This window comes from Brachyhypopomus gauderio, unplaced genomic scaffold (genome assembly GCF_052324685.1).
Source record: "Brachyhypopomus gauderio isolate BG-103 unplaced genomic scaffold, BGAUD_0.2 sc57, whole genome shotgun sequence".
Classification (NCBI taxonomy): domain Eukaryota; kingdom Metazoa; phylum Chordata; class Actinopteri; order Gymnotiformes; family Hypopomidae; genus Brachyhypopomus; species Brachyhypopomus gauderio.
The window spans coordinates 1,250,207-1,278,148 of record NW_027506880.1 but is presented as its reverse complement, the minus strand read 5'-3'; the positions used below and the strand labels follow the sequence as shown (position 1 = coordinate 1,278,148).

The window sequence follows — 27,942 nt, the reverse complement described above, 5'->3', positions numbered from 1 at the left end:
TGCTTTCTATGTAAATGTAAATGTTAGTCAGTCAGTGGTGCTGCTAGAAGTAGTAGGCGGAGTGGTTGCACCAATGTTTCTGTCTCCACATGTATTTGTTACAAATATCCACCATGACACCTAATTTCCCCTGTTATAATATGAAAGAAATTAGATGTGGATGAATAAACAGGAGCAAAGAGTTAATCTGGGGTTGGAGCACCTGGTGTCTGTTGATGTGCCTCGTTGTCGGGTGTCGAGTGTGTTGTATGAGTTGCATCTCATCATTAGGCTACTTTGTTGGATTTCAACGAATATTTGTGCATCTGCTGCTTTTAGGTATGTCACAGAGTTTGTTGATCTTGGCAATGTGTCAGCACTCAGGACGTTCCGAGTGCTCCGAGCTCTGAAGACAGTCACCATTATTCCTGGTACGTTCCATATCTGCCTTTTTGGTTTCTTATAACGTGGCAGTCAGGGAAAAAGCGGTAGAAACTTCAAACTCCTCCTGACCCACCAACGTACTCCGTGTCCCATCATTCCCTTCCTCCTCCTACATCCTCTTCCATCCTCCTCTACAGTTTGCCATTCATTTCAAACCTTAACCGATTAAAACTGGATTCCTCATGCGCCAACCCCACCACCGCATGCCCACTTTTATGTCCACCTCCCAGTATGTCATATAACCCTCACCACAACCACCCACTCCTCTTCCCATCCTCTCAGGACTGAAAACTATTGTCCGAGCTCTGATCCAGTCAGTGAAGCAGATGGGTGATGTGGTTATCCTGACCGTCTTTGCGCTAGCTGTGTTCACCCTTATCGGCCTGCAGCTGTTCATGGGGAACCTGCGGCACAAGTGCATACGCTGGCCTATCCCCAACAACACCCTGGACTACGATGCCACCTCTGACTACAATACCACTTTTGACTTCATAGCCTACATTGAAAATGAAGGTGACTTCAGGTTCAAGTGTTGAACAGGTTTTTCTTATTGTGGTTACTAAAACAGCTTTGCCGTAATGCATGTTTTACTGAACAGTGTATCAGGTGCTTTCTACATGATTATCCCTGTTTTTGCAGAAAATCAATATTTTCTCGATGGCAGTTTGGATGCCTTGCTATGTGGCAACAGCTCTGATGCTGGGTGAGTTTACCATCCAAATGCAGATTTCGAAATGCGATTTGATAAATTAATATAACATTTGCAACCTGATTAAAATGAACAACTATTCTTTTGGAATGTTACAATTTAACACCAGGCTAAAGAAGAAATGATAAATAGTAATCAAGTGTAGGTCAGGGTTCAGATGCATTCTCCATTGCTGCTGATTTGACAGGAAGTGCCCTGAAAGCTACACATGTATAAAGGCCGGGAGGAACCCTAATTACGGCTACACCAACTACGACAACTTTGCCTGGGCATTCTTGTCCCTCTTCAGGCTCATGACCCAGGACTACTGGGAGAACCTCTACCAGATGGTCTGTACCTCAAGTCCATGTGTTAACCAACTGTCCTCTCCCAACAAGATCCTATTTATTAGAGTCTCTGTGTTCTGTGGGTTTAACACACTAGTCTCTGTGTTTCATGGGTTTAAGACTAATTTTACATTTATTTTGAATTCAATAAAGTGATTTTGATATAACGATTCTAAAAATGCATATGGACTTTCTATATATTACGTACTTTGTTAATATCTGTACTAATATATATTTAAAATGCAGTGCCTGTTGAGCTGTGCAATGATTGTGTGTAAATACATGCAACCACAGAGTAGACTGTGAAATACTGAGTCCAAGAAAAATTCCTCCCAAAAAATAATATAGCCTATCATTATTACAGTTCACATGTTGCTGTAATTATAACATTATATGATAGGTTCAGTAATTAACCTGATCATGAGGTATAAAAGGGGTAATTCTAGCAGTCACTTGTGTGCATTTTCTTTAGACTCTTCGTGCTGCTGGGAAGGCGTACATGACCTTTTTCATTGTCATCATATTCCTGGGATCCTTCTACCTCATCAACTTGATCTTGGCTGTAGTTGCCTTAGCGTATGACGAGCAGAACCAGGCGACAATGGCTGAAGCTCAAGCGAAAGAGGAAGAGTTTCAGAGAATGCTGGAACAGCTAAAGACCCAACAGCAACAGGTCAGGTGACTACAGCGCCATGGAGACACACTACAGCACCAGAACAGTGTACAGCCACTCAGAGAACCTTTACAGCGTAGAGCAATGTTCACATCTGTTCATATCACTTCTTTATCTTGTATTCTCTCCCACTAATGATGTTCTTGATTATCATTTGCAGATGCTAGCTGACAGGAAGGCGTCTATGGCCAGTCAGATGTCCCAAAGCCAAGGGTCAGATGTGCTGGATGATGGGGTTGATGTCATAAAGGACTGTAATGGCAGTGTTACCTCCGTGGCCATTAGCAGAATGCCATCTAGTATGAAGGTATGAAGTTGGAACTAGTAGTCTGCATGTGTCATGGGCCCAGACATACAAAACACAGGGTTTAAATAACAGAACCGTTGAAGGAATAAACTAGGAACAGGTGAAACGCATGTCAGGCAGGGATTTAAACAAAGAGGTGGAGCAAAATAAGACCAGAAATACCAGGAACAAAATGTAAACCGAGCAAGACTGTGGGAACCGTGACACCAGGGAGGGGGTGGACTTGACAAATAATGGGAATATGATGTTAGGATTACAAGATGTTCACATTTTAAATGATTGAACTATGAATAGAGTAATTTGAGATAAAACTATAGAATATCACTTGCTATTCAGAGTCTTTTTGGGGTATTTTATCATTTTGTACTTGTGGCACTTTTTGTATCAAAGCCACATTTAGGTATGTCACACAATAAATATAGCACATTTATGTTAAATAAAATCATTTGTGTTTACATTAAATCTGAAACCCTTAATGACAGTGTCCTCTCCTCTGTGATGCTTGGACAAACTCCAGGCCAGCCCATTGGTGCTGGTTGTCTACACCCTGGGGGTGTCGCACTTCACTCTCTGTTTCATGATGTGAAATGCATGCGTAATTGCGCATCAGCTTACACTCTCTTTGTTTTGATTCTGTAATGCTGCTTTTTATAGGCACTGATTTTTAAGATGACAGGCATGTTATCGTACTTTACACTGATCATTTATCATTTTTAGTTGGATCATTGGTAGAGTCCCAGAGCTGATCGAGAAAAGGGAGCCTTGGGGTTGTTTTTATTGTGTATTTAGTGTATATTTACTGTGTTTTGTGTGTGTTTTAGTGTTTGTGGTGTATCTGCAGTGTATTTTTTGTGTATTTCAGGTGTGTTTTTAGTGTCTTTGGTGTATTTTTTATGTGTTTTGGTGTGTTTTTAGTGTGTTAATGCTGGTTTGTTGTTGCCTTTAGTACTGGCATGTGTTTTTCTAATTTTGGTGTAAAATAATCCTGTTCACATCTAAGGTCTGCTGCCCCTTTAAGGCCTATTTCTGTTTTATTGGCCATATAATATTCCCAGTATTATTATATGGTGTTTCCAATGAAACCAAACATCTATTTTTACACTTAACATTTTAAGGTTTTTTCAAACAGCTTTATTTGCTGTGGGTTTGCTATAGGTTTATATATTTCTTTGTCTTGATTGCTCTGGGTTTGTTATATATTTGTTTGTTTTGTTTGTGTAACGCAGCGTGCACTGCGGAGCGAGGGGACGGACACAAACACTGAGAAGAGCGAGATTTATTACAGGGAATTCCATAATCGTAGTCGTAACAGACAGGGGTCATAACAGGCGAGCCATCCAGATTAGATAGATACAAGGGCATGACAAAACAGACGACGACAAAGCAAAGCAAGGAAACACAGAACAAAGCGCAAACAACGGCGACAGCAATTTCCACAAGGCAGCGATGACAGAACATAGAATCACAAGCACACCAAACCACAAATAAGCGACAAGGGACTAGGGAAACACAGGGATATAAATACATGGAACTAAACACAGGTGCTGTGTTTGAAGACACGGGCGTGGCAGACAGAGGGAAACCAGCGCAACAGACAAGCAGGGTGGGATTAACGAGCAAGGAACAACATAGACATGAGGAGCAGGGATAAATAAATATGCAGCTAATGGATACTTCAAGTATTTAATAATTATGGAATTTTTCACCTATTACAGCTGCTTCTCCATATCCACAGTCGTCACATTCTATATCATCTGGGGCATCATAGTGATGTGGCGGATGCATGCACTGAGTAGAGCAAGGAAAAACTGAGGAAAACAAAGAGGGCGGCGAGGGCAGGAATGAAGGAAAGACACACGGAACAGAGCAGGGTGGGATGGGCAGGAACTGGGGAACAGCAGGTGGACCAAACAGGGCGGGGCCGGAGGGTCCGGGACTGTGGCAGAAATGTGTGGTGGTGATGTTCAGCAGTGGCAGGCCCGGGGTGTCCAGGGGCTTTGCCTCATGAACAGGAAATGGCCCCTCATGGGCCTCAGGAACAGGAACACTCTCCTTTTGATCCTTAGGAATAGGCCCGTTTTAGGCCTCAGGAACAGGGCCTACATGGGCCTCAGGAGCTGGCGGTACAGCCAGGGTGGCCAGTGGAACGGAGAGCTCACGCTTTAGAATACATCAAATGTTCAGCCAGAGGTGAATTGTTTGTTCATTCCATCTTACCACGTCTTGCACTACAGGTAATTCCTCCCTGTAACGTTTCCCAAGACGGGTAGACTCCTGGTGCTTAGCTGTGGTCTTGTCACGCAAAGTAGCCAGAATAGACAGTATATGCTGTAGTTGATGAGACTCACTTGAACCCGCAGTGCTGGGGGATTTGCTGTCTCTGGCTTGCCAGGGCTGGGACACCAGAGACTTAAACTGCTTGGAAGCAGTCTCAGTTTTGTCCCAGCTGAAAGACTCACCAGAGCCTCACTCTCTCGCTGCGTCCTCAGTAGGCTGGTTATAGAGCGATGAGGCAGACGCATTCACTGAGTAGAGCGAAGATTATTATGGGCAAATTCAAAATCAGAGTCGGGGTCACAAGCCAGGATCACATGGCCAACACGGATATTTATGATTTACAAACAAAAGGGAAACCTGACAGAATAAACAGCATAAACTGGAAATAATGAACGGGCTGCACAGACAAACAATAACCAGAAAGATTCCACACTTATAACAACCAGATACCAACAAACCAACACATTCAGTAACCAGCAAAGAACAAGACAAAGGAAGCAGTTTAAATAGATCAGACTAACAAGGGAAAAAAAACTAGGAACATTTTTAGTAGTTTATGAAACTACTTTTTAAATTTTTTTATAATTTAAAACACTTTTTAAATAAAAACAGTTAATATCACTGCATTTAAAATCGTATCCTAGTACTGTTTCTAAATCATACATTCGCAATGTCCATATGGTTTCTCTCTTCATAGTTATCAATGGAAGAACAAAAGTCAGACAGTAAATCCTTGGACTCCAAGTATACCATTGACCAGACTGGCCTGAGTCAGAAGACTGTCAGTGTCATGAGTGTCCTCACGGTGGAAGGTATACATTCCAAGAGAGCTCATTACATCACTTACATTACCTTAGTAATTACATTGCATTACTAATTATATTACATTACTAATTACATTGCATTACTAATTACATTACTTTGCTAATTACATTAGAAATTGCATTGCATTACTGATTACATTGCATTATTAATTATGGTGCAGCTGTGGTTAGTGCTTAGAATTTGCAGTTTTATTTTGTGTGTGTGTGTGTGTGTGTGTGTGTGTGTGTGTGTGTGTGTGTGTGTGTGTGTGTGTGTGTGTGTGTGTGTGTGTGTGGGTATGGGTGTGGGGGTGGGTGGGTGGATGTGTTGATAACTACAGACTTATGTCTGCAGAGTGTGCCACAGTAATTTTATATTTTATTGCATAGGTTAGCATGAACTGGTTAACACGTCACCCTGACATTGAATACAAATTTACTGGTGCAGTAGAAGTTGAGCATACTGTATGGGAGGTCTACTGACAAACCTGTGGTGTACTGACATACCTGTGGTGTTTTGACATACCTGTGGTCTACTGGAAAACCAGTGGTGTACTGACATAGCTGTGGTGTACTGACATAGCTGTGGTCTGCTGACATGCCTGTGGTGTACTGACATACCTGTGGTCTACTGACATAGCTGTGGTGGTGCTAACTGCTAAGCTTCAGGCTGGTCCGTTGTGGGTTCTGAGTTTAGACTCATCTTGTGGTTGTCATATTTCCTGTCCAAGTTTCACTGGGTAATCTGCAGTATTATGAGAAGACCCGGCATGAACGGATTTATGAAGTTTGCAGATAAAAGTAGATGAGTTGAAGGAATGATTTGATGGTCATCATGTGCTGAACTTTCTCTCCCAGAGCTGGAGGCAGCCCAGAGACCGTGTCCCCCTGTCTGGTACAAGTTTGCTGACATGTTCTTGAAGTGGGACTGCTGTGGTCCCTGGTTGTTCCTGAAGAAGTGGGTCAACTGCTTCATGATGGATCCTTTTGTGGACCTGTTCATTACCCTTTGCATTGTGGTGAACACACTGTTCATGTCTATGGAGCACTACCCCATGAGTGAAACGTTTGATTATGTCCTCAGCACAGGGAACCTGGTAGGCATTGCTTTTGCCAGTTGATCACTTTCCTTGTTCTCACCAGGTCACATAGAAAATCTGAACCATAAGTGTCCAAGCAGCTTTTAATAAGCAAGATATTCAGGAGGAAAAAAATGCAGTGACAGACCTAGAATAACATTTGAAGGCATCACACTAGCAATGCCAAATAATTGATTTAAAAAGACAAATAATAATATAATAATGCTTATAATAAAGTTTAATTAACTTATTAATATATGGTGCCTTTGTCATAAACAGAAATTCTAATGTATTTTAAGTCAATTCTACGCTTATGCCATCAGGTGTTTACCATCATCTTTGCAGCTGAAATGGTCTTGAAGCTCATTGCCATGGACCCCTACTACTACTTCCAGCAGACGTGGAACATCTTTGACTTTTTCATTGTCTCACTCAGTCTGGTGGAGATGGGACTGGCTAACATGCAGGGTCTGTCAGTGCTTAGGTCCTTTCGACTGGTAAGCATGGACCAGAATCCTAGTCATACCAGAAAACCATGTTCTATTCCCGTTTTAATTCCAGAGATTAGATCGATGTTGTGTGTGATATGGGTCTTCCATGTTTTCTGTTGTCTCCTGCTATTGGAGTGTGTGTATCTTTCCCATGGATCAATGTGATTTTTCCCCTTTGTCTGTGTGTATGTGCGTTTCTGTATCCTTGCTGACTCTGCTGGAGATAGCTGCGTATCTTTAAGTTGGCCAAGTCCTGGCCCACGCTCAATATTCTGATCAAGATCATCTGCAACTCGGTGGGCGCCCTGGGAAACCTGACCATCGTGCTGGCCATTATCGTCTTCATCTTCGCCTTGGTGGGCATGCAGCTGTTCGGGAAGAATTACAAAGAGTTTGTGTGCAAGATCAGTGCAGACTGTACGCTGCCTCGCTGGCATATGAATGACTTCTTCCATTCCTTCCTGATTGTGTTCCGCTGCCTGTGCGGCGAGTGGATTGAGACTATGTGGGACTGTATGGAGGTGGGCGGTGTGCCCATGTGCCTCAGCGTTTACATGATGGTCATAATCATCGGGAACCTGGTGGTGAGTATGGCCTGTCGTGATCATCATCATGTGTGTACAGAAAAAATGGGATCGCAATTTGGACATCACCTAAATGGCTCCTACTTTCATAGCATTACCATAACTTCACATTGAAGTTCACTTCACAGAAGACCTGTCTCTACAAAGGACTTACTCTTGAATAACTGTGTTATCTGCTATGAATTATAGAACACTACAAACCCTTACACAAAATCTTATTTTTAGTCAGAATCTCACAACCTAAATGTCACATTTCGGGACCAGACTGACACAAAAGTATCCAAGAGCAAGGAGATGTTTAACTCTTTATTTCAACTTCTTGTCAGGCAGGCTAGCAAATACAACACAACAATCCGACTATGCAGATTAGTACACGAATACATCCTGGATCAGATGAGCAGGTCTGGAACAGGGCTAAGGGAGCTGAGATCAGTGACAGAATTAGGGGCAGGCTGGAGATTAAGTCTAGGGGGAAGGACAGGGTCAGTACACGGACAGACAAGATGAGAAATCAAATGCTTGTTAAGTAACATGTGTTAGCAATACTTCACAATGACGAAGTGTCTTGAAGGTGCTTTTAAAGACAGGTAGGGGTGTGGCTAACTAGGAGCAGGTGCGATCAGTGTTCTTGTGACTGAGACTGGGGGTTTTGGGATGTGGTGCCTCTAGGTGGAGCTGTAGTCTCGCTGGTGTGAAAGAGGTTTCTGACACAAAGTGACCTATGCAGTATGCTATGCAAGAAACAGTTAAATGAGTTAAATAGATCAATAGTAGGTGTGAACACTATTAAATAATCCCTTTTGAAGACAAAGATGAGGGTATTTGTCCAGTTGTGCAGTGAACAGATGTACCCTCAAACCTCTTCACAGTCTGAATGACGTTGGGCAGTAGATGGTGGGATTGGAGATGGAGGATCTTCTAGCATGAAGAGAAAAAGAATTGTGAACTGATTTCACTTATTGCTCTGTTCAAATACGGAATTTTACACCACTCAGCATGTTGTAATTATTAGTTCTGACTGAAAAGATTTATATAGTTTAAATCCTACTTCACAGGTCTTGTCCCTTGGTTAGTGTAAAATGGAAAAACATGGGCATCAGTAATCGGGGACTAATGTTTTCAGAGTAGTGCCAGAGTTGCCTGTTCTCTGTTGGGCAGGTTATATAGTGTACCGGTCTAAATGCAGTTTGTTGTGTACCAGTCTAAATGCAATTAGAAGCGTACCAGTTAGAATATGGCCATGGATATAACTTCCAACACAAGTGAGCACTACAGCAACTCTGGACAGATTCCTATGGGCTTAAGTAAGAGGAAGAAACAAAAGGCACAAGTGCCAAGTGAAGGGATCATTAATGAGGGGATTGGGAATGCGGAAGGTGCAGTCTGTATGTGAGTGTGTGTGTGTGTGTGTGTGTGGCAGCGGGGGAGTCCCTTGGGCTGGATGCCTGGTGCATCATGGCAGTTTTGTTGTTGAAAATGTTATTCAAAGAGGTTGAGGTATAACTGTGTGGAAAAATATGTCTTAACAGATGTGTTCTGTCTTTATATTATACTCTCTTTATACTTGTATTGTTTCATTTAATCAACAGTTTATCTGTGTTTCACTCAAATCCCACACAGCTAGTATCTATTCCAGCCTCTCCAAGCTGCTGTAACCATGATCTATATCACAAGCAGGAAACAGGAACTGGGTGTAGAGTCTAAACATAGCTTCCATCCAACAAGTCTGTTGACAACATGACATTTATTAATGGCATGACCTTCTCACGCCTGACATGCCACAAACCCAATACCCATTAAGTATACAGTTTATGATTAAATAAGATCAACTTTCATTTCTGTGGGACCTCTGAACTCTGACCAGTTTGTGAAGTGTTTCTTTGGATTTGAAATGAGCAAAAAAGGCCAGTCTATCATTAACCATTGCATCCATAAAACAGCTAAAATCTGGATGCTCAGGAATGCTCAGGAATGATTTTCTCTGAACTGGGTTCTGCTTTCATTGCTCTAACAGGTGCTGAACCTGTTCCTTGCCTTACTGCTAAGCTCATTCAGTGGTGACAATCTCACTGCAAACGATGATGACCAAGAGGATAACAACATCCTGATTGCAGCTGAGCGGATCAGCAGGGCAAAACTCTGGGTGAAGGGGTTCATAATACGGACGGTCTTGGGGATGCTGGGCAAGGAGCCACCCAGTACCGATGAGGTGGGAGGAGAAGGAGACAATGAGGACAAAAAGAACACTGTGCCCTTAAATGATCTTGGTGGTGAGAAGATTGTGAATGGGCTAGCCAACGGTGTAGAGTCTGCGGTTCTGAATGTGCCCATTGCCAAGGGCGAGTCTGAGACTGAAGATGATGAGTCAGTGGATTCATCCGATGAAGAGGACATGAACAAAAAGAAGGTGCTAGGATTAATCCTGTTTTCTGTCTCTCTTTAAAAATCTATGTGCTTATTGCATGTCATTTTCTACATCTTTACAGTGATTACTGACTGCCTCTCTCTCTCTCTCTCTCTCTCTTTCTTTCTGTCCTTGGGTTAGGATGTTTTCAGTGATGATGACTCTTCAGTCTGCAGTACAGTGGACTACAGTCCTCCAAATCCAGAGGATGAGGAATCTGAGGAACCCGAGGAACCAGAACCCGATAATCCAGAAGATTGTTTAACGGAAGGTGAGTAGAACGGTTGTGCCATCCTTCTTGTTTTCTCCACAACATTGCTTTTTGCATGACAGTTCACCCAAGGAAACTCACTGAAAGCTATCTAAAGGCACTGCTGGTAAAAGTCACTCCATTCTCCTGTGTGGTAGAATGTGTGTCACGATTTCCTTGGCTGAATGTGGACATAACACAGCCAAAAGGGAAGAGTTGGTGGAACCTTCGTAGGACATGCTACGTCATCGTAGAGCATGACTACTTTGAGACTTTCATCATCTTCATGATTCTCCTCAGTAGTGGAGCACTGGTAAGTTGGCTTCTTATTTCAAATTGCAGGAATTTACAGTCTAGCAGATAGTATTGTAGATACTGCTGACTTTATTTTCTTTCATAGCTTTTCTTTTGGCATTCTAAGTGCTACTTGATTTCTTGCAGAATGCTTTAGGAGTTTTACTCCTTGTACTTGAATTTCTATTATCATCTTAGGCTTTCGAGGACATTTATATTGAGCGTCGCAGGGTGATTAAGATCATCTTGGAGTATGCGGACAAAGTCTTCACATATATTTTCATAGCAGAGATGTTACTGAAGTGGGTTGCATATGGGTTTAAAAAGTACTTCTCCGACGCCTGGTGCTGGTTAGACTTTCTAATTGTTGATGTAAGTTCACCATTTTAAAACATCTTCTCTTGGTGATTCTGTATTTTGTATTGTTTTGGTAAAGATTTGTGACTTTGTGATTTTGTTTATTTTTAGGTGTCAATAATTAGCTTAACAGCCAATTTGTTGGGCTATTCAGAGTTGGGACCAATCAAATCTCTCAGAACTCTCAGGGCTCTTCGACCTTTACGTGCACTTTCCAGATTTGAAGGAATGAGGGTGAGAATCTGTCTGTGTGTGTATGCATGTGTGTGTGTAACTTGTACCTCATACACACACTGTTTGGCTGTACAACACTGAACAATGTCCATGTTGTGGTCGTCCATAAAGGTGGTAGTCAAAGCATTGGTTGGCGCCATCCCCTCCATCGTGAACGTGCTGCTGGTATGTCTCATGTTCTGGCTCATCTTCAGCATTATGGGAGTCAACTTGTTTGCTGGAAAGTTCTACCGCTGCATTAACACTACCACAGAAGAGACCATGCCCTTGGAAGAGGTCAACAACCGCAGTGACTGCAATGCACTTATGTACACTAATGAGGTGCGATGGGTCAACCTTAAGGTCAACTATGACAATGCAGGCATGGGATACCTCTCCCTGCTACAAGTGGTGAGCACTCTCATGTTGTACTAGTTCCTCATTAAATGAATTAAGTGCACAGTTAAATAATGGAAATATACATCCCACTACATTTCCAAATGATCAAAGAATGGTTTGGTTACCGTGTAAGAAATTAGATTATTACATTTTAATATTAGAATGCTAAGTCTTTGATTGTTTAATGAAGAATGAGTCTTCAGATATAAATGTAATTTCTTTTAATTTTCCCCTTGCATCAGAGGACATGAGGTAATGATGCTTATTGTTTTAATTAAGAGTGTATCATTTTCGCTATCTCATAAAAATGCTTTTCTCCTCATAGGCAACATTTAAAGGTTGGATGGACATCATGTATGCTGCAGTGGACTCCAGAGAGGTATTCACATACTTTTTAAATACTCAGTTGTGTTTTAAATAGTGTATACAGCTATTAACTTTGGGGACTGAACATTCTAAGATCTGTTGGAGCAAAATTATATTAGAGAAATGAGTGCTTTCAGTACATTGGTTCAAAATAAATATCAAGATGAGCTGTGTTTGAAATGGATGGAAATAGTACTGCATGTTCAATTCTTTTGATTTTGTTGTTATTTGTTACATCCAGGTAGAGGATCAGCCGATATACGAGATTAACGTCTACATGTACCTGTATTTTGTCATCTTCATCGTATTTGGATCCTTTTTCACCCTAAACCTCTTCATTGGTGTCATCATAGACAACTTCAACCGTCAAAAGCAAAAGATGAGCACAATTTCTTCTCATTGTCTAAAGCATTTAACTGATTCATTCAACGTCTAAGCATTATACTGATTTACTCAATGTCTGTTTTCAAAAAAGAATAATTATGTGTTTGTTATTTGTTGTGCACTTAGGAGGAGATGATCTCTTTATGACAGAAGAACAGAAAAAGTATTATGATGCCATGAAGAAGCTGGGTTCCAAGAAACCTGTCAAAGTTATACCACGCCCTTCGGTAATCAGACACGTGCATGACACAGCAACACCTGAACCTTACTTGTGATTTACTACCGTTGCCATTTCTCACAGCTGCGATGCACTTTATTTTGAGTGGTCCTTCATAGATGATTAATAAACTCTCAAAAGAGTATCTGTAACAATTAATCAGCCAAGAGTTTTGATACAAATACAGTAACTCTCAAAAGCAACAGTTCAAGGGATGAGACATCAGTGATCAGACCTCAAATCAACCCAATTAAGCTCAACCCAGGCCAGTTGACAGACTTGACAGAGTTGACAGATATCATTTTTATCTGTCATCTATCTAGATCAGATTTACAAAGTATCAGAGATGTAAAATTCCCGCTGCTGTGCACCATTTGGCTACAGTCAGTGTATGATCAAAACATTTTTCTGCGGGATGCAGGGTAGTGTGCAGTTAAAGGAAAATATGAAGATATGCAAAAAATTTAATATTTTTAGTTATTGAAATGATTTTAAGGGCATCGTTTTATATTAATGAAACAATCCAAGATTATATTTAAAATAGAATTAAAAGTCGATGGGTTTTCCTCAACCCAAAACCTAATCATAACCCTCATCCTGACCCTATTCCTGTCCCTAACCAAAATCAAATTTGATGTGATACTGAGAGTCATTTGGGTTGGAATTTAATCTACAGGACTGTACTGCCACCAGTTCATCAAGTTTGAAGTGTGTTTAGTTCCTTTATATAATGGCCTTGTGATGACGTTTCTGTTTCAGAACAAGATTCTGGGTGTGTTGTATGACATAGTCAACCAACGGGTCACTGATATTTTCATCATGTCTCTCATTTGGCTAAACATGGTTACCATGATGGTGGAGACAGATGACCAGAGCGAAGAAAAGAAGAATGTTCTCTATCAGATCAATTTAATATTCATTATCATCTTCACTGGAGAATGTCTGCTCAAGTTGCTTGCACTAAGACATTACTTCTTCACTGTTGGATGGAATGTTTTTGATTTTGCAGTTGTCAACATTTCTATAGCTGGTAGGTACAAAAGTGATCAGAGAAATGATATGCAGAGATATAATATGCTGTCATAATAAGATGATGTATGGTGTGAATAAACTGTACTCACTTGGAGTGCATTCAGATAGTTAACGCAGTGTGTCATTACAGTTATAGTGCTGTTTCATTTGTTGGTATGATCCAGTTAGGTTGGTCTTATTTACAGGATTCTTTCTGTTTCCATCCAAGGTCTTCTGCTGTCGGACTTAATTGAGAAGTACTTTGTGTCCCCCACCCTGTTCCGTGTCATCCGCTTGGCCAGGGTCGCCCGAGTGTTGCGTCTGGTCAGAGCGGCGAAGGGCATAAGGACACTGTTATTTGCCCTGATGATGTCACTTCCTGCCCTTTTCAACATTGGCCTTCTACTCTTCCTTATTATGTTTATCTTTTCCATCTTCGGTATGTCTAACTTTGGCTATGTGAGAAAGCATGGAGGCGTTGACGACATCTTCAACTTTGAAACTTTCGGGAACAGCATGATCTGCCTGTTTGAGATCACCACCTCTGCTGGCTGGGACGGACTTCTCCTCCCCACGCTAAACAGCGGTCCTCCTGACTGTGACCCAGACGCGGAAAACCCCGGCACAGAAGTGAGGGGGAACTGCGGGAATCCAGCTGTGGGCATCACGTTCTTCTGCAGTTACATCGTCTTGTCCTTCTTAGTAGTAGTGAACATGTATATCGCCATCATCTTGGAGAACTTTGGTGTTGCGTATGAGGAGAGCGGTGACCTGCTATGCGAGGATGACTTTAATATGTTTGATGAGACCTGGCTAAAGTTTGATTTCGAGAGTACATTCTTTTTGGACTACAATCGCGTGTTTGACTTTGTTGAAGCGCTTCAGGAACCCTTGCACATTCCCAAGCCCAACAGACACAGGCTGGCCAAAATGGACATTTCTGTTGTAATGGGAGACAAAATTCCCTATCTGGACGTTCTACTGGGAGTCACTCAGGAGGTCCTAGGGGACACCATAGAGATGGCAGCCATGAAGCTAAGCATTGAGATGAAGTTCTTAAAGGATAACCCCAGCCATGTCTTTTTCGAGCCTGTCGTCACCACTCTGAGAAGGAAGGAGGAGGAGTGGGCGGCCATAATCATACAGAGGGCGTACCGCCAATACCTCTTCAAGCGAGTTGTGCAACACGCCTCTGTCCTGCAACGTACCAAGAACACACCGCAGCAGGACGACATAGTGCCAGGGGAGGGCCTGATCGCGCAGAAGATGAGCATATTGTACAGTATGAACCCAGAGCTCACCATGGCCATGGAGGTGCAGGCCAGTCCCCTACCAGCTAAATCCAGAATGCCCAGTTTCAGAGAACCAAGTAACCAGTTAGCAGAAACCTACCCAATCCTGATCCCAGTAGAAGTCACAAATGAGGTAATTCTCCATTCTGCACCCATGATCAGACAGAACTGCACCTACTCAGAGGCCATGATCAGGGAATCAATAATATAGTGGACAAACAATGCTACTGTGGCAATGGCCTCTTTTAAGTGGAGAGCAATGAAGTGTAAAGATGGTAAAAAAAAATCTTCTGCACAAAACAACGCTGATGCTCCCCAGAGCACTTGAAAGTATTGCACATCACTGTCAAGACATTGATGAGGTCTAGAAAACAACAAAATGATACTTGCTAGTATCTGGTGGGAATGATGTTTTTATCACTACATAAACTTTTTGAACATCTCTTTTGGAACATATTTTTCTTCTGGCTTGGGCCATGGTCCTGGGTCAATGGTCCTTGGTCAATGGTCCTGGGTCAATGGTTCTTGGTCAATGGCCCTTGGGCCATGGTCCTGGGTCAATGGTTCTGGGTCAATGGTCCTGGGTCAATGGTCTTGGGTCAATGATCCTTGGGCCATGGTCCTGGGTCAATGGTCCTGGGTCAATGGTCCTGGGTCAATGGTAATCCTCTGACAGACTTCAGACTACTGCTTTCCACTTCCTCTCCTGACAGTTAGACTTTTTGTACATAAATGACCAGCATCCCCTTGTTTTAATGTTTGCAGCATCCCCTCTTTAAAAGAAAAAATGTTGGAATTGTTGTGTTTCTCACACCCCCCTAATCCCCAAACACACACACACACACACACACACACACACACACACACACACACACACATACACACACACACACACACACACACACACACACACACACACACACTAAGGCAATATATACTTCATTATGAAAGAGTACATGAGTATGAGAAGATGCTGATCACTTAAATGGGAAACACAGTCACATCAGCAGTATGAACAGTTACATAATGCATGCATAAGCTGGGCAATACACCTACCTGTAGCATTTAATATGAGATGTATGGCTTTGTGTTAGTACTGTTTCAGGGTTGGTTTTCTCAGGTTCAGTATGACTCTGGTTTCTGTCATTGCATCCAAGCACGCTTCATACACGTCTTATGTATGCTTTATGAACCTGCACTTCATCTGCACTGTGACCAAACTCATGTAATATTTTGGTGTCAGTTATGTCCCACATCCAGCCGGCAGAAGTTTGTAGCAGCACAATAAATTGACTAGTATACATTTTCTTATAAACTGTAATGATAGCGTGGGACGAGGCAGGACGCCTATGTGATAGCGTGAGACAAGGCAGGATGCATATGTAATAGTGTGGGACGAGGCAGGACGCCTATGTGATAGCGTGAGACAAGGCAGGATGCCTATGTAATAGTGTGGGACGAGGCAGGACGCCTATGTGATAGCGTGAGACAAGGCAGGATGCCTATGTAATAGTGTGGGATGAGGCAGGATGCCTATGTGATAGCGTGAGACGAGGCAGGATGCCTATGTAATAGTGTGGGATGAGGCAGGATGCCTATGTGATAGCGTGAGACGAGGCAGGACGCCTAGACGGTAGTGTGGGATGAGGCAGGATGCCTATGTGATAGCGTGAGACAAGGCAGGATGCCTATGTAATAGTGTGGGATGAAGCAGGACGCCTATGTGATAGCGTGAGACAAGGCAGGATGCCTATGTAATAGTGTGGGATGAGGCAGGATGCCTATGTGATAGCGTGAGACGAGGCAGGACGCCTAGACGGTAGTGTGGGACGAGGCAGGATGCCTATGTGATAGTGTGAGATGAGGCAAGACGCCTATGCGATAGCGTGAGATGAGGCAGGACGCCTAGGCGGTAGCAGGGGACAAGACAGGATGCCTATGCGATAGCGTGAGACGAGGCAGGATGCCTAGGCGATAGCGGTAGCGTCATTTTACTAAACAAGCACGCAATACAAAAACACTAGGATGAGTCAAGATCAATGACTGAAAACATTTAAATACACTTGCAACATATAATGTTATCGAAGGTGAAATAAAAAACACTAATGAAGATACACAGATACATACATATACGCACACGGACACTACCCAAGGGAGGAGTCAGGGGCGGCCAATGTGACAATCGGGGTTATGTTAAAATAACTGCGTTATGTTTATCATTTTGTATGACCCCAAAGTTAACCACCTAAAATTGGCTCACATTTTTCATTTAATATTGAATGATTAATATTTACAGACTGATGTTATTTTGCATTGTTTACAGTTTTCATCTGAAGTACATTTTTGATATTTAATTTATATACTCCAGATCTAATTAACTGGATGCTGTCCAAATGTTAGTCATAAAGAATAGGTAGTTTTCAAGTGAAATTGAACTTTGTTGAAATAGCAGAAACATGTAATTTATTGATGGCAATATAATTTATTTTCAAATAGCATGTTTTTCTGTTAATTTTGTAATCCATTTGCTTGAAAGTTTTTGTGGACACTGAAGTCGAAACATTATGACAAATGTCATCACAGGTGTGTAAATCAATAAATCAAGCACTTCTGAGTTTTCTTTGTTTTCATTATTTTTAGAAATTGTCTTATGCACAAATAATTGTATGAAGGTTCAAGCTGGACCCTGGAAGCAAAAACACTGAGGCGTTTCTTGTAGTTTTTGCAGCATATATCTTTTAATTACTTGATTACAACTAAGGATTAAAGTTGTATTTATGACAATGTCTGGTACATTAGACTTACTGTTTGCCTTGTCCGTATGCTCACTGTATTTTTAAGCTTTTAATAAAATGTACACTTAACACCACATTAAAACATGAATACATTTAATAATATGGTAAAGTGCATGCTAATTCTGTATGCTGTTAAATGTACTTAACTATGTACTTATGCTGTTGTATGTACTGTTGTACTTGTATGCCTGAACGTTTGCCTTAACATTTGTTGTTTCGTCATTTCACGGATTTCACAGGACACCCTTACTTTACGAAGCACATTTTAGAGTGCTTTCAAACGTAGATTCTCAAAAACTGTTCTTAAGCACTTTTGCCCATATGACAGTTGGCCCCATTGGACTATTTTTGTATTATGATGGAGCCCCCCCTCTCCATTAACTGTAGATCTAACCCCCCCCCCCCCCCCCCCCCCCCCACCCGTTGCTGACTCTGCATCTCTATTTTACTTCTAGCACTGAGGATCTCTTCAGTACATTTAGAGGTATAAATACTTGAACTTCTGTAAGTTTTGCTCTGTATATTTTAATTGCAACACATGCATGCTGTAATTGGATCTCAGTGGCACTGTTAATAGTTTTAAAGAGATATGCATCATGTGCTGTTTGGCATGTGTCACGGTATAGCTCCTGGCTCCCTCAGGTGTGTCTGTGTGTGTGTGTTTACATCTGTTCATGTCCACAAATGCTTGTGTTAAGTTGCCATATTTTAGTTAGTTAAGTTTAGTTTAGTTGTATGAAACATTCATACATGCACATATCTGTTAGACATTGTCATTTGTTTCACCTGCTCCTTGTCATGTTAAAGTGATTTGTTACACTTGTGTGTCATTTATATTTGTGGATGTGTCTCGTTGATGTTCTTTGTCAGATGTTGATTGCGTTCCGTTGCAGTGTCTGCGTGTCTGAGCTTATCATGTAAAGTGTTCTACATAATGTGTTTCTGTTAGCACTAAGTACTAATAGAAATAAGAGCAAAGAGCCCCAATAGGAGTCCTGCCGAACAGCTGGCAAAGTGCACCCACAGAAAGAGCATGCCCAGGGGTGATCTCCCCAGGAGCAGTGGGGCATAGCACATGCTCCACAGCCGCACCAGATAGGGGAACACTCCCCCGGATGCTTCCAGAGCCAGGGAGCCCTCCTGGTCAAACTTTGGCTCCAAAGGGACCTCTGCCCACACCCATGCCAGCGTTCCTCAACAATGGCACCTCTGATCTCTGTTGGGATTCCAGCGTGTCATCCCCGGAGCCCTTTTGCGCTTGTCCCTGTATGTGTTTCAGTGTGTGTGTGTGTGTGTGTGTGTGTCCCAGTGTTTATTCTAAAAGGTTGTTCTGTATGTTGACATAAACCAGACAGAACTAGTTTAAAAGCAGAGAGCAAAGAGAAAAGCAGGGCACCATGGCCACTGAGACTACAGAGAGACTATAGATAGTGGTGCTTGTGTTTTGAACTTCTCTTGAGCTTACTGTCAGTTGTTGAGCTCTTCAGACCTCAACTCCAAGTTCCAAGCTTTCAACCTGTGTAAACGGTCAAATTTCAGGAGTGATCAGTGACCTGTAGACACCGTGCAGCTGTCAAAAGATGGCTAACCTCACAAGGTCAAATGTTGAAACAGAACCATCTTGTAAAATGAGTGCTTCCATTTGTGGAAAGAGAGTGTATCACCCAGGTAGTCTTTGGCATGTCCTCAATGTAAAGTTCAGCCAAACCTGTGAATCCTGTGACGTGAGAACAAATGAGGGAATCGGTCCCAACCTCAGACTAAGCCAAGTGAAAGACCCAGTGTGACGCTTGGGTGCAGGGCGATGAACGAGGCACAAGTCCAGCGATTACGCACAAACGTCACTTTAATATGAACACAAATAGCGCAGACAGCACACGTTGATCACTTAAACATTAAGTGAGGCGAGACTCAAAGACGAGCATGGGACACCACATAAGCTCCGAGTGATGATGATACGAGCCACAGGTGAGACTGATGAACACGGGGAAAAGGGGATTCGGGATACACACAGGGATGGACACAAACACTGCACAGACACACATAAAAATGGAGCCAGGCTTCGCACCTGGAGGAGGGCTGCCAGCGGAGAGAACACTCCAGGAGCTGCAGGAGCTGCAGGCGCTGCGGTGGGCGGTCTTCCTCCCGCCCTCGCCGAAAACCCTCCACTGGGTGTGGTGTGACTAGCGGATGCTCCTCACGGTGGGCACGCTACCGGCTTCTTTGGAAGCCCTTGGGGGGGCGTGCTGCAGGGTAGGTCTGCCGATGCTTGCTCTCTCTCTCTCGCGGACCCCAGCGGGGCATCTCCCCTCCTCCTGGTGATTGCCCTCCTGGCCTGGCGATGGGAGCATTGTCCTCAATCTCCATCTCCTCCTCACCGCCTGAGCTCCACTTCATGGGCTCCACTGGGGTCTCGCACCAGGAGTAGTCCATGGTGCTCTCCTCTGAGTAGTACGGAGAAAGGCCCTGACATCCTCCTCCTCCTTGCACGGCTCACCGTCCGGGTACTCAGATGGCGGCTGGCTGCTTTCCTCGTCCTCACACTCCGTGAGGTCCGAGTATTCGGACAGGGGAGGAGGCACGAGTCCAGCGATTACACACAAACGTCACTTTAATATCAACACAAATAGCACACGTTGAACACTTAAACATTAAGTGAGGCGAGACTCAAACAAAGACAAGCACGGGACACTGAGCGAACCCACATTAAACAGATAGACCACATAAGCCCCGAGTGATGACGATACAAGCCACAGGTGAGACTGATGAACACGCTCGGACACAACCACACCCTCAATCAATCAATCAATCAATCAATCAATCTATCTATCTATCTATCTATCTATCTATCTATCTATCTATCTATCTATCTATCTATCTATCTATCTATCTATCTCTAATTAATGAATCAATAAGGGCTTCCATTGAGAGTGTATAAATAAGACAAGGCAGTATGTGACAAACCCCTTACCTTAGTGTCAAAACACACACAGTCATGTTCACCTTTCTGTGGACTCTAAAGCTTTACATCAGTTCCTTATTACAGAACTTGAAACCCATTAGACCCAGCAGAGACAGAAGTCTCCGCTACCTAACTTCTGTCTCTCCCACCTCTCAGGCACAGACTTCCCCTACCACCTACTCACACAAACCATCTGTTCTGATAACTCACTGAGTAGGCAGTGAAAACAGACATTTCCAACCATTACCTAATAGCCATTTCCTTTGGTAAGCTCTCACTCATAGGCAGAGTGAAGTCTGCGGTAGGAATGTAAGGACATAGATTACTTCTACGGAGCTTTTTAGAAGTAACTAAAGTGACTTCTCAATCAGTAAACCAGTAATGTCTAATATTTAAGGCATTCTTTAACTGAGAATGCTTTGAGGCCACTGGCCCTAAATAGCTGAATGTCAGTCCCTTGAACTACTAATATTTTTGTAGGGTTATGACTCACATTTTATGCCTAAATGACTACATTTGCATAATGACCACATTTGCATAATGCTGAGACTCAGTTTTGCCATCAGTGCTTGGTAATCTCTACTCCACTGATGCTGTAGGAGATCTCTCTTTCTCTCTGTCCCACCCTCTGTATTTCTCCCTCTCTCTCCTTCACTGTGAATTCTTCATATACGTGGTTTGTAGTCCAGACACAACAAGTGATTGTGTCACTTAAAGAGATCATGCGTCACTTGAGTTTCAGCTGTTCTCTCCTAGCACTGGTTAACCTTTCAGGTAAGACTGAAATTTCTTACAAAAAAAACAGTGTCTTAAGACTTCTTTTCTGTTGCTGTACTTCATATGATCTTATGTATCTCTGAACTGCACGCAAATTCTGCTAACATGCTGTGTGCTAAATGCCATTCCAGACATACTACTGTATACTTCTTATATAGCTCTGTAATACACTTCGGTAAATTGCGAGTTTTCGAGCAGTCTTTATTATATTGTTAACTGAAAGACAGCAGTGTTTTGCATAGTGTGGGTACACTCTAGTGTTGTTTTCAGCGTTTTGCTTCCTCCCCATCTGTGTGTGTAAAAGGGGAAGTCACAGAACCTGCAAAACAAAGCAATGCATCTTATGGTCAGTTTTTGCATTAACACGCGTTCTTGCCGATAATCGCTTCAGTGAGCATCTTTTATCAGATGCTTCTGAAATTAGGCTCGATAGCTCGTTGGAGCTGCCAAAGTTTGGGTGGTCAGGACAGCTTTGATTAAGCCTTCCCTTTCTCCCCTCCAGTCACCGCGGGCCATTTTAACGTGTACCAAATACCCAGGTTTTACGGCATCAGACCTGGCTGGACAGTGACAATGAAGTGTTATGCCCTTGACTACAAACTGGGCAAACCACAGGCCATGTGGCACAAGGCAGAGAAGTTCACGACTAATTTGAAGTTGAAGGTGAATCACCCCAGAGCCACGGTGGCATCCGGTATGCTGACCATCAAGAAGGTGGAGATAGAGGACAGTGGTATTTACTTCTGCAGAATAAATGAAACCTGGGGACTTGGAACCGAGTTACAAGTGTTCAGTGAGTGTACACATGCTTCTGAATGAATTCATTTAGACCCAGAAGGTTTTAAGCATTCAATATGCATGATATGCCGCTATCTGATCTGACACCAGTTACTATTGTTTTTCCTTCCAGGACACGTTGATCAGAGAGCAGCGGAAAGGAGGAGCACCATGAAAGACCTTGTCATTTTCATCCAGACCTTCCTCCTCATGCTGCTTATAGCACTTTCATTGGTCAAATATAACAAACTTGTGAGTGCCATGATATATGATGATCAAGACACACAATCATGCACACAAATGCACTTTCTATGATTTAACATAAACATGCCATATTTGTCAATTGTGATTTTCACCCCAATTGAAATTTCTCCTCCATATTTACCCATCTGTGCAGTGAGAACACAAACATACACTAGTTATCACTAGGGGGCTGTGGTGCACACATGCCCAGAGCAGTGAGCAGCCCTAGCCCAGCCTTGCTCAAGAGCACTTCAGTCATGGCTTGGGGCCTGGGAATCAAACCCACGACCCACCACCCTCCCAGCGTTCAGGCTCCCACTACAAGAGGACAGTAATGTTAGGTGTAAGAGACAGATAGAGGAGTACTTCAAATGCACAGAGAAGGAGTTTGTATTTAACTTGGGGTGGAACAGGTGACCAATGTAACTGATTGGTGTGTTACATCCCATATTCTTAGTGTAGATGAGGCCCAATGCCAGCTCTTGAGTTCCTCATATACATCAATGAATGCACCAGTGTTTCAGGATCTGTCGAGTGAGGAGGGGTTGAGGGGTTGGACAGTATTTTGAGGTAGTATTATATGAAAGGTGCTGTTAGCCTTTGACCTTATATGGCATTCAAAGGGGAAGGGTGGGATAACAATAAACACATTTTTACATGCGTGTGAGTGTTAAAAATAATGACCTGTATTACTGTAACCTACAATTGTGTTCCTACCTGCTTACAGTGACTGATGGTATACCCTCACTGGTCACATTATTAGATACACCTTTCAAGTACTGGGTTGTGCCCCGTATCATAAAAGATTTGCTGTTCTAGAAGCCAGTTTGAGAAGATTATAGCTTTGTGATGTGGTGCTTTGTCCAACTGCAAGTAGGATAAAAGATACACTGTGGTCATAAAGGGGTAAATGTGGTCAGTGACAATATGAGTCAATGGACAAGTCTGGGTTTGGTGAACACCAGGAGAATGTTACCTGCCTGACTGCATTGTGTCTGTAAAGTTTGGTGTGGAAGAGATAATGTTATAGGGTAGTTTAGTTTGGCAGAGGTGGGATAATGGTGTGGGTTGTTTAGTTTGGTGGAGGTGGGATAATGGTGTGGGGTTGTTTAGTTTGGTGGAGGTGGGATAATGGTGTGGGGTTGTTTAGTTTGGTGGAGGTGGGATAATGGTGTGGGGTTGTTTAGTTTTGTGGAGGTGGGATAATGGTTTGGTGTTGTTTAGTTTGGTGCAGGAGGGATAATGGTGTGGGGTTGTTTAGTTTGGTGGAGGAGGGATAATGGTGTGGGGTTGTTTAGTCTGGTGCAGGAGGGATAATGGTGTGGGGTTGCTTTCAGAGGTTGGCCAAGGATCCTTATTTCTAGTGAAGGGAAAAAGTTTAGAGAAATCTCTTGTTATATATGTAAAATGTGTGTGTGTATCATTCAAACAAAGGCAAAGAAAGAAGAGGCAGTGTATGAAGAGCCGGAGGACCACACATACGAGGTCAGTTCCTCCCCTCCCCGTATAAGTACTAGGTTCCATAGTAAAGGCAGTGACAGGTCTTTTAAGAAAAATGTTATCAGAGTTGCATGCAACACTTCATCGGCTGGCTGAGCTGACAGCAGTGAGCTGTGGCCACTGGCGCGTGCCATACAAGAAGAGGAAGCGTTTAGAAATAGAACATGTGCAGAAGGCCTGACGCGTTATGTCTGCAATTGTTTTTACTTTCACTACATTGTTGTTGCACAAACAAAATGGAGATGTTATTCTGATACTAGATGTTCACTATTATAATGTATAGATTACAAAGTAATCTTCTGAGCAGCAGTGTATGAAACACAGTTACTCACATAACAACCCTGCATAATGGAAGATGGACACAAAGTATAGAGTTGAATGACATTCAATTAGTGTTGTTACACTGTAATCAAGCAAGTGATTTAGTACAACTGTCTGTGTGTTGGTACACAGTGTTGTTACAAAGTGTGTTGTTACACTGTCATTGTATAATATTGTGGCGTGGTGTGAAAGAGAAGAATCACAGGCAGGTCCATCTCAACTCATAAACAGAGTTTATTATTCATTTTGACTGTGAATTGCATCACAACGTGCATTCAAACAAATCCTGCTTGCTCGTATCTCAACGGTGCATGGCCACACGACACAAACAAGGTGGAAACTTAAACAGTGCATACATACATGTAATGACAGGGTGGTCGCTTAACTGATGACATGTATGACCAGTGTCGCATAAAAAACCCAACCATCTTATAACATGACATGTAAACATCATGTGCAGGTGTTTGTGGGTAGTGACATCGTCCTCTCCTGTTACCCCGATTGGACTGACATTACAATATGCTTTGTATTTTCTATTTTTACATATTTTAGAAATCTTGCTGCCATGTTTTAGTGTTTCACTGTGAATTCTCTCTCTGTTTCTGTCTCTCTTTCTCTGTCTGTCTGTCTGTCTGTTTCTATTTCTCTCTCTTTGTCTTTCTCTCTGTCTCTCTCTCTCACTTTTTCTGTCTCAGGGTCTGGAAATCGAGAACTGTGGTGACCTCTATGAAGACATTCCTGCTTATTCTCAGTACCAACGTGGAGAGGATATTGTGGAGTCACCAGATCAAGAGTGATAAAGTTTCATGCATAGTAAAAGCTACTATGTAGCAGGGAATACCAGACCTATATGGGTCCTGGCAGGGCGAGGATATCTGTCCTTATGGACATCATAACTCTGAGTGAAACATTTGTACACGTCCTGACTCATTACTGAAATTTTTGCAATTTACATTGTCTCAGAATTATTTAGTACATCTGAATATTATTTGTCACATTACTGTATCACATTAGTCATGTATTGCTTTATTAAGTGGCATTCTTCCAAATAACAAGATAATTGATGTTGTCTGAGCTTGGTTTGTTGATGTATGTGAAGGTGATTGATGTCTTCTGAGCTTGGTTTGTTGATGTATGTGAAAGTGATTGATGTCTTCTGAGCTTGGTTTGTTGATGTATGTGAAGGTGTTTGATGTCTTCTGAGCTTGGTTTGTTGATGTATGTGAAGGTGATTGATGTCTTCTGTGCTTAGTTTGTTGATGTAAATGAAGGTGATTGATGTCTTCTGAGCTTGATTTGTTGATGCACGTGAAGGTGCAGAGAAGCAAAGAAACTAACTGCAGCAGAACCGGTCTTGTCTCGTGGAGACATCGTCCTCCTCAATCTCTCTTTTGAGTCTTCCCTGTCCCCATACATGGGACCAACACTGGCCTGTGTTTTTCTACAAACATTTGAACTCAATTCATACAGGTGTCAAACATTTACAAACTTCATTTTTAATCATTTCATTTGCATTGGTGCATTTCGCAGATCAGAACTGAAATTCTCAGAATGGCTTGTTCAACCTCAACATTATCAACATTATCATTACCTCAACATCAAAGTTGTGCACATCATGAAAGCAATTTCTCACTCATTTTGAACAAATACCAAATGCTTGGCATAATCAAGCAAGTGATATAGTACAATTATCTGCTGTTTCATAGAGAGACTGCAGTGTAAATAACATACAGTGTTGCTTGTACAGTTCTGCCTGTTTACATTTCTTATCTAGTTGTTTCCTGTGTGCTATGGAGTGTTATGACAGTCTTGTATTTCTTTCCTGTATTACAGTGACAAGGTCTATCAATACAGTAAAGTTTACTGTACAAACTATAAAAGGCATGAATCTGAATCAGTCCCTTACAATCTCCACACATACAGTAATGTGTAACTTTCTACTATTGAAATTGATATGTGCAGCCTTTTGCATTTGCAGTCATTGTCCTCAAAACTTTAGCCACCAGAAAGTGCAAATATTTTAACTGTCATGTTCGTAATCGATTACACAAGTGCTTGTCATTCTGATGACACTGATATGTTCATTAACATAAGTACTTTTGGGACATTAAGGAGCGATTTTGCCAAAGTGACGGGCTTGTAATCCACTGTGTGGTGCTGTTTGTGCGAATTATTTTGAGAAATGTACTTACTACTGTGCAAATCTTCACGACGATTCGATACCAAGCGACTGAGTTTTAGTTTCTTAGTTTAAAATGTAAAAACGATTTGCTCCGATTTGTTCTGAAGCACAAGAGCCTTTATACATAAATGCTAAAATATCTTAAAAGCAACAGGAAAAGGCATTCTAGTTAAACTTCTGCTCTTATCAGCCAACTACTCACTTCATGAGTGCCGTCTGGAGGTCATTCCGACAAACTGCAGATTTTAGTTTTACTTTCATTACACTTCCCGATTTTTCCACCTAACTGATAAATTACCTGATAAAGTCTAACTGATAAATTACATGATAAAGTCATTAAAATCACCATCTGTATTTTTTTTATTAAGACAGTTTTATTCAATTTTTGTCACCATATAACCTTTATCTTCCCAATTATCTCCAAGTGTCTATTGCGTTGTTTGCCGATATAAACAAGAAGGAATGTAATAAGTAAAGCAAAGCACTATTCTGGAGCATCATCAGAGATTATTCATGATGACATTATGTGTTTGTTAATGTTACTCAGTACAGTGCATAATGTTGGTGAATGACCATATCCCATATTTGCAGGGTTCATACAACTTTACATGGTCGAATTCAAGTACTTTTCAGGCCCTTTCAATGTCCATTAAAAACATTTTCCAGCTACTTACAGCTGTAGTAAATTACTTATACAAATACACATACTCAAATTATATTCGCTTTTAATCACATTATGGTAGCCTACCGTGTTTGGTAATAGCAGAAGAAAACGTGCATTGCATAAGCTTGTTGGCATATGGCAGTTTGGTTAGGATTTGCTTTGGTAGCTAACTTTGCTACCAAACTAATATAGTTTATTTTCAAAACGCACAATCTTAACGTCTTCACATTTTTTCAAGTATTTCCAAGTACGTTAGCCAAAATTCCAGCACTTTTCAAACCTGGAACACAACGCAACATTAAAATTCGTCAGGTAAATATTCCTTCCCCTGTTTTTGATTGGTATTTCTTTACCACATAACATTATGGAGAACACTGCACAGAATGACGCCTCCAGTAGGCTATAGACGCTTTCGCCGCTCACAGGTTCGCGCGCAGTGTGCGGAAAAAATAGAAACGGAGCCTTTCGTATTTTTGAAGAGATTTGGTATAGACACACACTTTACTACATTCATAACGTCTGACGAAGACGTTTAATTGACGTCTTTTGGACGTGTCTTTGCTCAGTGGGGAGAGCTGAAACTGGCCAGTACGAGGATAAAAAAAGGTGTGTGTGTAGGGGGGGGGGGGGGGGGGGCATAGAATCGTAAATGATTGAACATTAAATATGCAGTAGTTAGTATAACAAATAGCTAAATATGATGTGAAAATATTAATGTGGATAGTGAACCCGTTTGCACGTCCGCTGACGTTCAATAGAGACCCTAGTCAGACGTGTGAATAGTGAACCCGTTTTGCATGTCCACTGACGTTCATTAGAGACCCTAGTAAGACGTGTGAATAGTGAACCCGTTTTGCACGTC

The 27,942-nt window shown here is 42.1% G+C and overlaps 2 protein-coding genes and 1 long non-coding RNA gene across 4 annotated transcripts in view; 2 read left to right on the top strand and 1 right to left on the bottom strand.

The window, feature by feature from the left end:
- Nucleotides 1-15,781, top strand: part of scn4aa (sodium channel, voltage-gated, type IV, alpha, a) — a 33,242-nt gene extending 17,461 nt beyond the window's left edge. The window contains exons 6-26 of the mRNA XM_076987892.1: nt 319-410; nt 706-936; nt 1,063-1,126; nt 1,320-1,461; nt 1,931-2,131; nt 2,292-2,438; nt 5,413-5,527; nt 6,377-6,615; nt 6,921-7,094; nt 7,316-7,672; nt 9,687-10,079; nt 10,218-10,347; nt 10,485-10,639; nt 10,819-10,992; nt 11,089-11,211; nt 11,323-11,601; nt 11,915-11,968; nt 12,197-12,334; nt 12,462-12,566; nt 13,316-13,586; nt 13,797-15,781. Coding sequence (XP_076844007.1) covers nt 319-410; nt 706-936; nt 1,063-1,126; nt 1,320-1,461; nt 1,931-2,131; nt 2,292-2,438; nt 5,413-5,527; nt 6,377-6,615; nt 6,921-7,094; nt 7,316-7,672; nt 9,687-10,079; nt 10,218-10,347; nt 10,485-10,639; nt 10,819-10,992; nt 11,089-11,211; nt 11,323-11,601; nt 11,915-11,968; nt 12,197-12,334; nt 12,462-12,566; nt 13,316-13,586; nt 13,797-15,070 — 4,858 coding nt within the window. The 3' untranslated portion in view covers nt 15,071-15,781. The remainder of the gene's footprint in view (nt 1-318; nt 411-705; nt 937-1,062; nt 1,127-1,319; nt 1,462-1,930; nt 2,132-2,291; nt 2,439-5,412; nt 5,528-6,376; nt 6,616-6,920; nt 7,095-7,315; nt 7,673-9,686; nt 10,080-10,217; nt 10,348-10,484; nt 10,640-10,818; nt 10,993-11,088; nt 11,212-11,322; nt 11,602-11,914; nt 11,969-12,196; nt 12,335-12,461; nt 12,567-13,315; nt 13,587-13,796) is intronic.
- A 5,405-nt stretch (nt 15,782-21,186) lies between these two features.
- cd79b (CD79b molecule, immunoglobulin-associated beta) lies at nt 21,187-25,517 on the top strand. Of its 2 annotated transcripts, none has more exons than XM_076987934.1 (5): nt 21,187-21,390; nt 21,896-22,186; nt 22,304-22,422; nt 23,848-23,898; nt 24,930-25,517. In XM_076987934.1, exons 1-5 carry the CDS (start codon nt 21,339-21,341, stop codon nt 25,029-25,031), a joined length of 615 nt encoding a protein of 204 aa, XP_076844049.1. In that variant the 5' UTR covers nt 21,187-21,338; the 3' UTR covers nt 25,032-25,517. The 2 variants fall into 2 exon arrangements, with proteins under 2 accessions (XP_076844049.1, XP_076844050.1); XM_076987935.1 differs by having other exon boundaries at nt 21,219-21,390; nt 21,933-22,186.
- Nucleotides 25,518-25,637: 120 nt separating this feature from the next.
- LOC143488937 (uncharacterized) lies at nt 25,638-27,143 on the bottom strand. Its single transcript, XR_013124590.1, has 2 exons — nt 26,427-27,143; nt 25,638-25,675 (listed from the first exon to the last, which is right to left on the bottom strand). It is a non-coding gene; the product is annotated as an uncharacterized LOC143488937 (long non-coding RNA).
- Between the last annotated feature and the right edge of the window lie 799 nt (nt 27,144-27,942).

Excerpts from the sequence above, each read along its gene's own strand:
- cd79b (XM_076987934.1), top strand. The coding sequence starts at position 21,339 with ATGCGTCACTTGAGTTTCAGCTGTTCTCTCCTAGCACTGGTTAACCTT. Across the intron at positions 21,391-21,895 it reads AGCACTGGTTAACCTTTCAG|TCACCGCGGGCCATTTTAAC; the intron begins GTAAGACTGAAA and ends TCTCCCCTCCAG. Across the intron at positions 23,899-24,929 it reads CGGAGGACCACACATACGAG|GGTCTGGAAATCGAGAACTG; the intron begins GTCAGTTCCTCC and ends TTTCTGTCTCAG.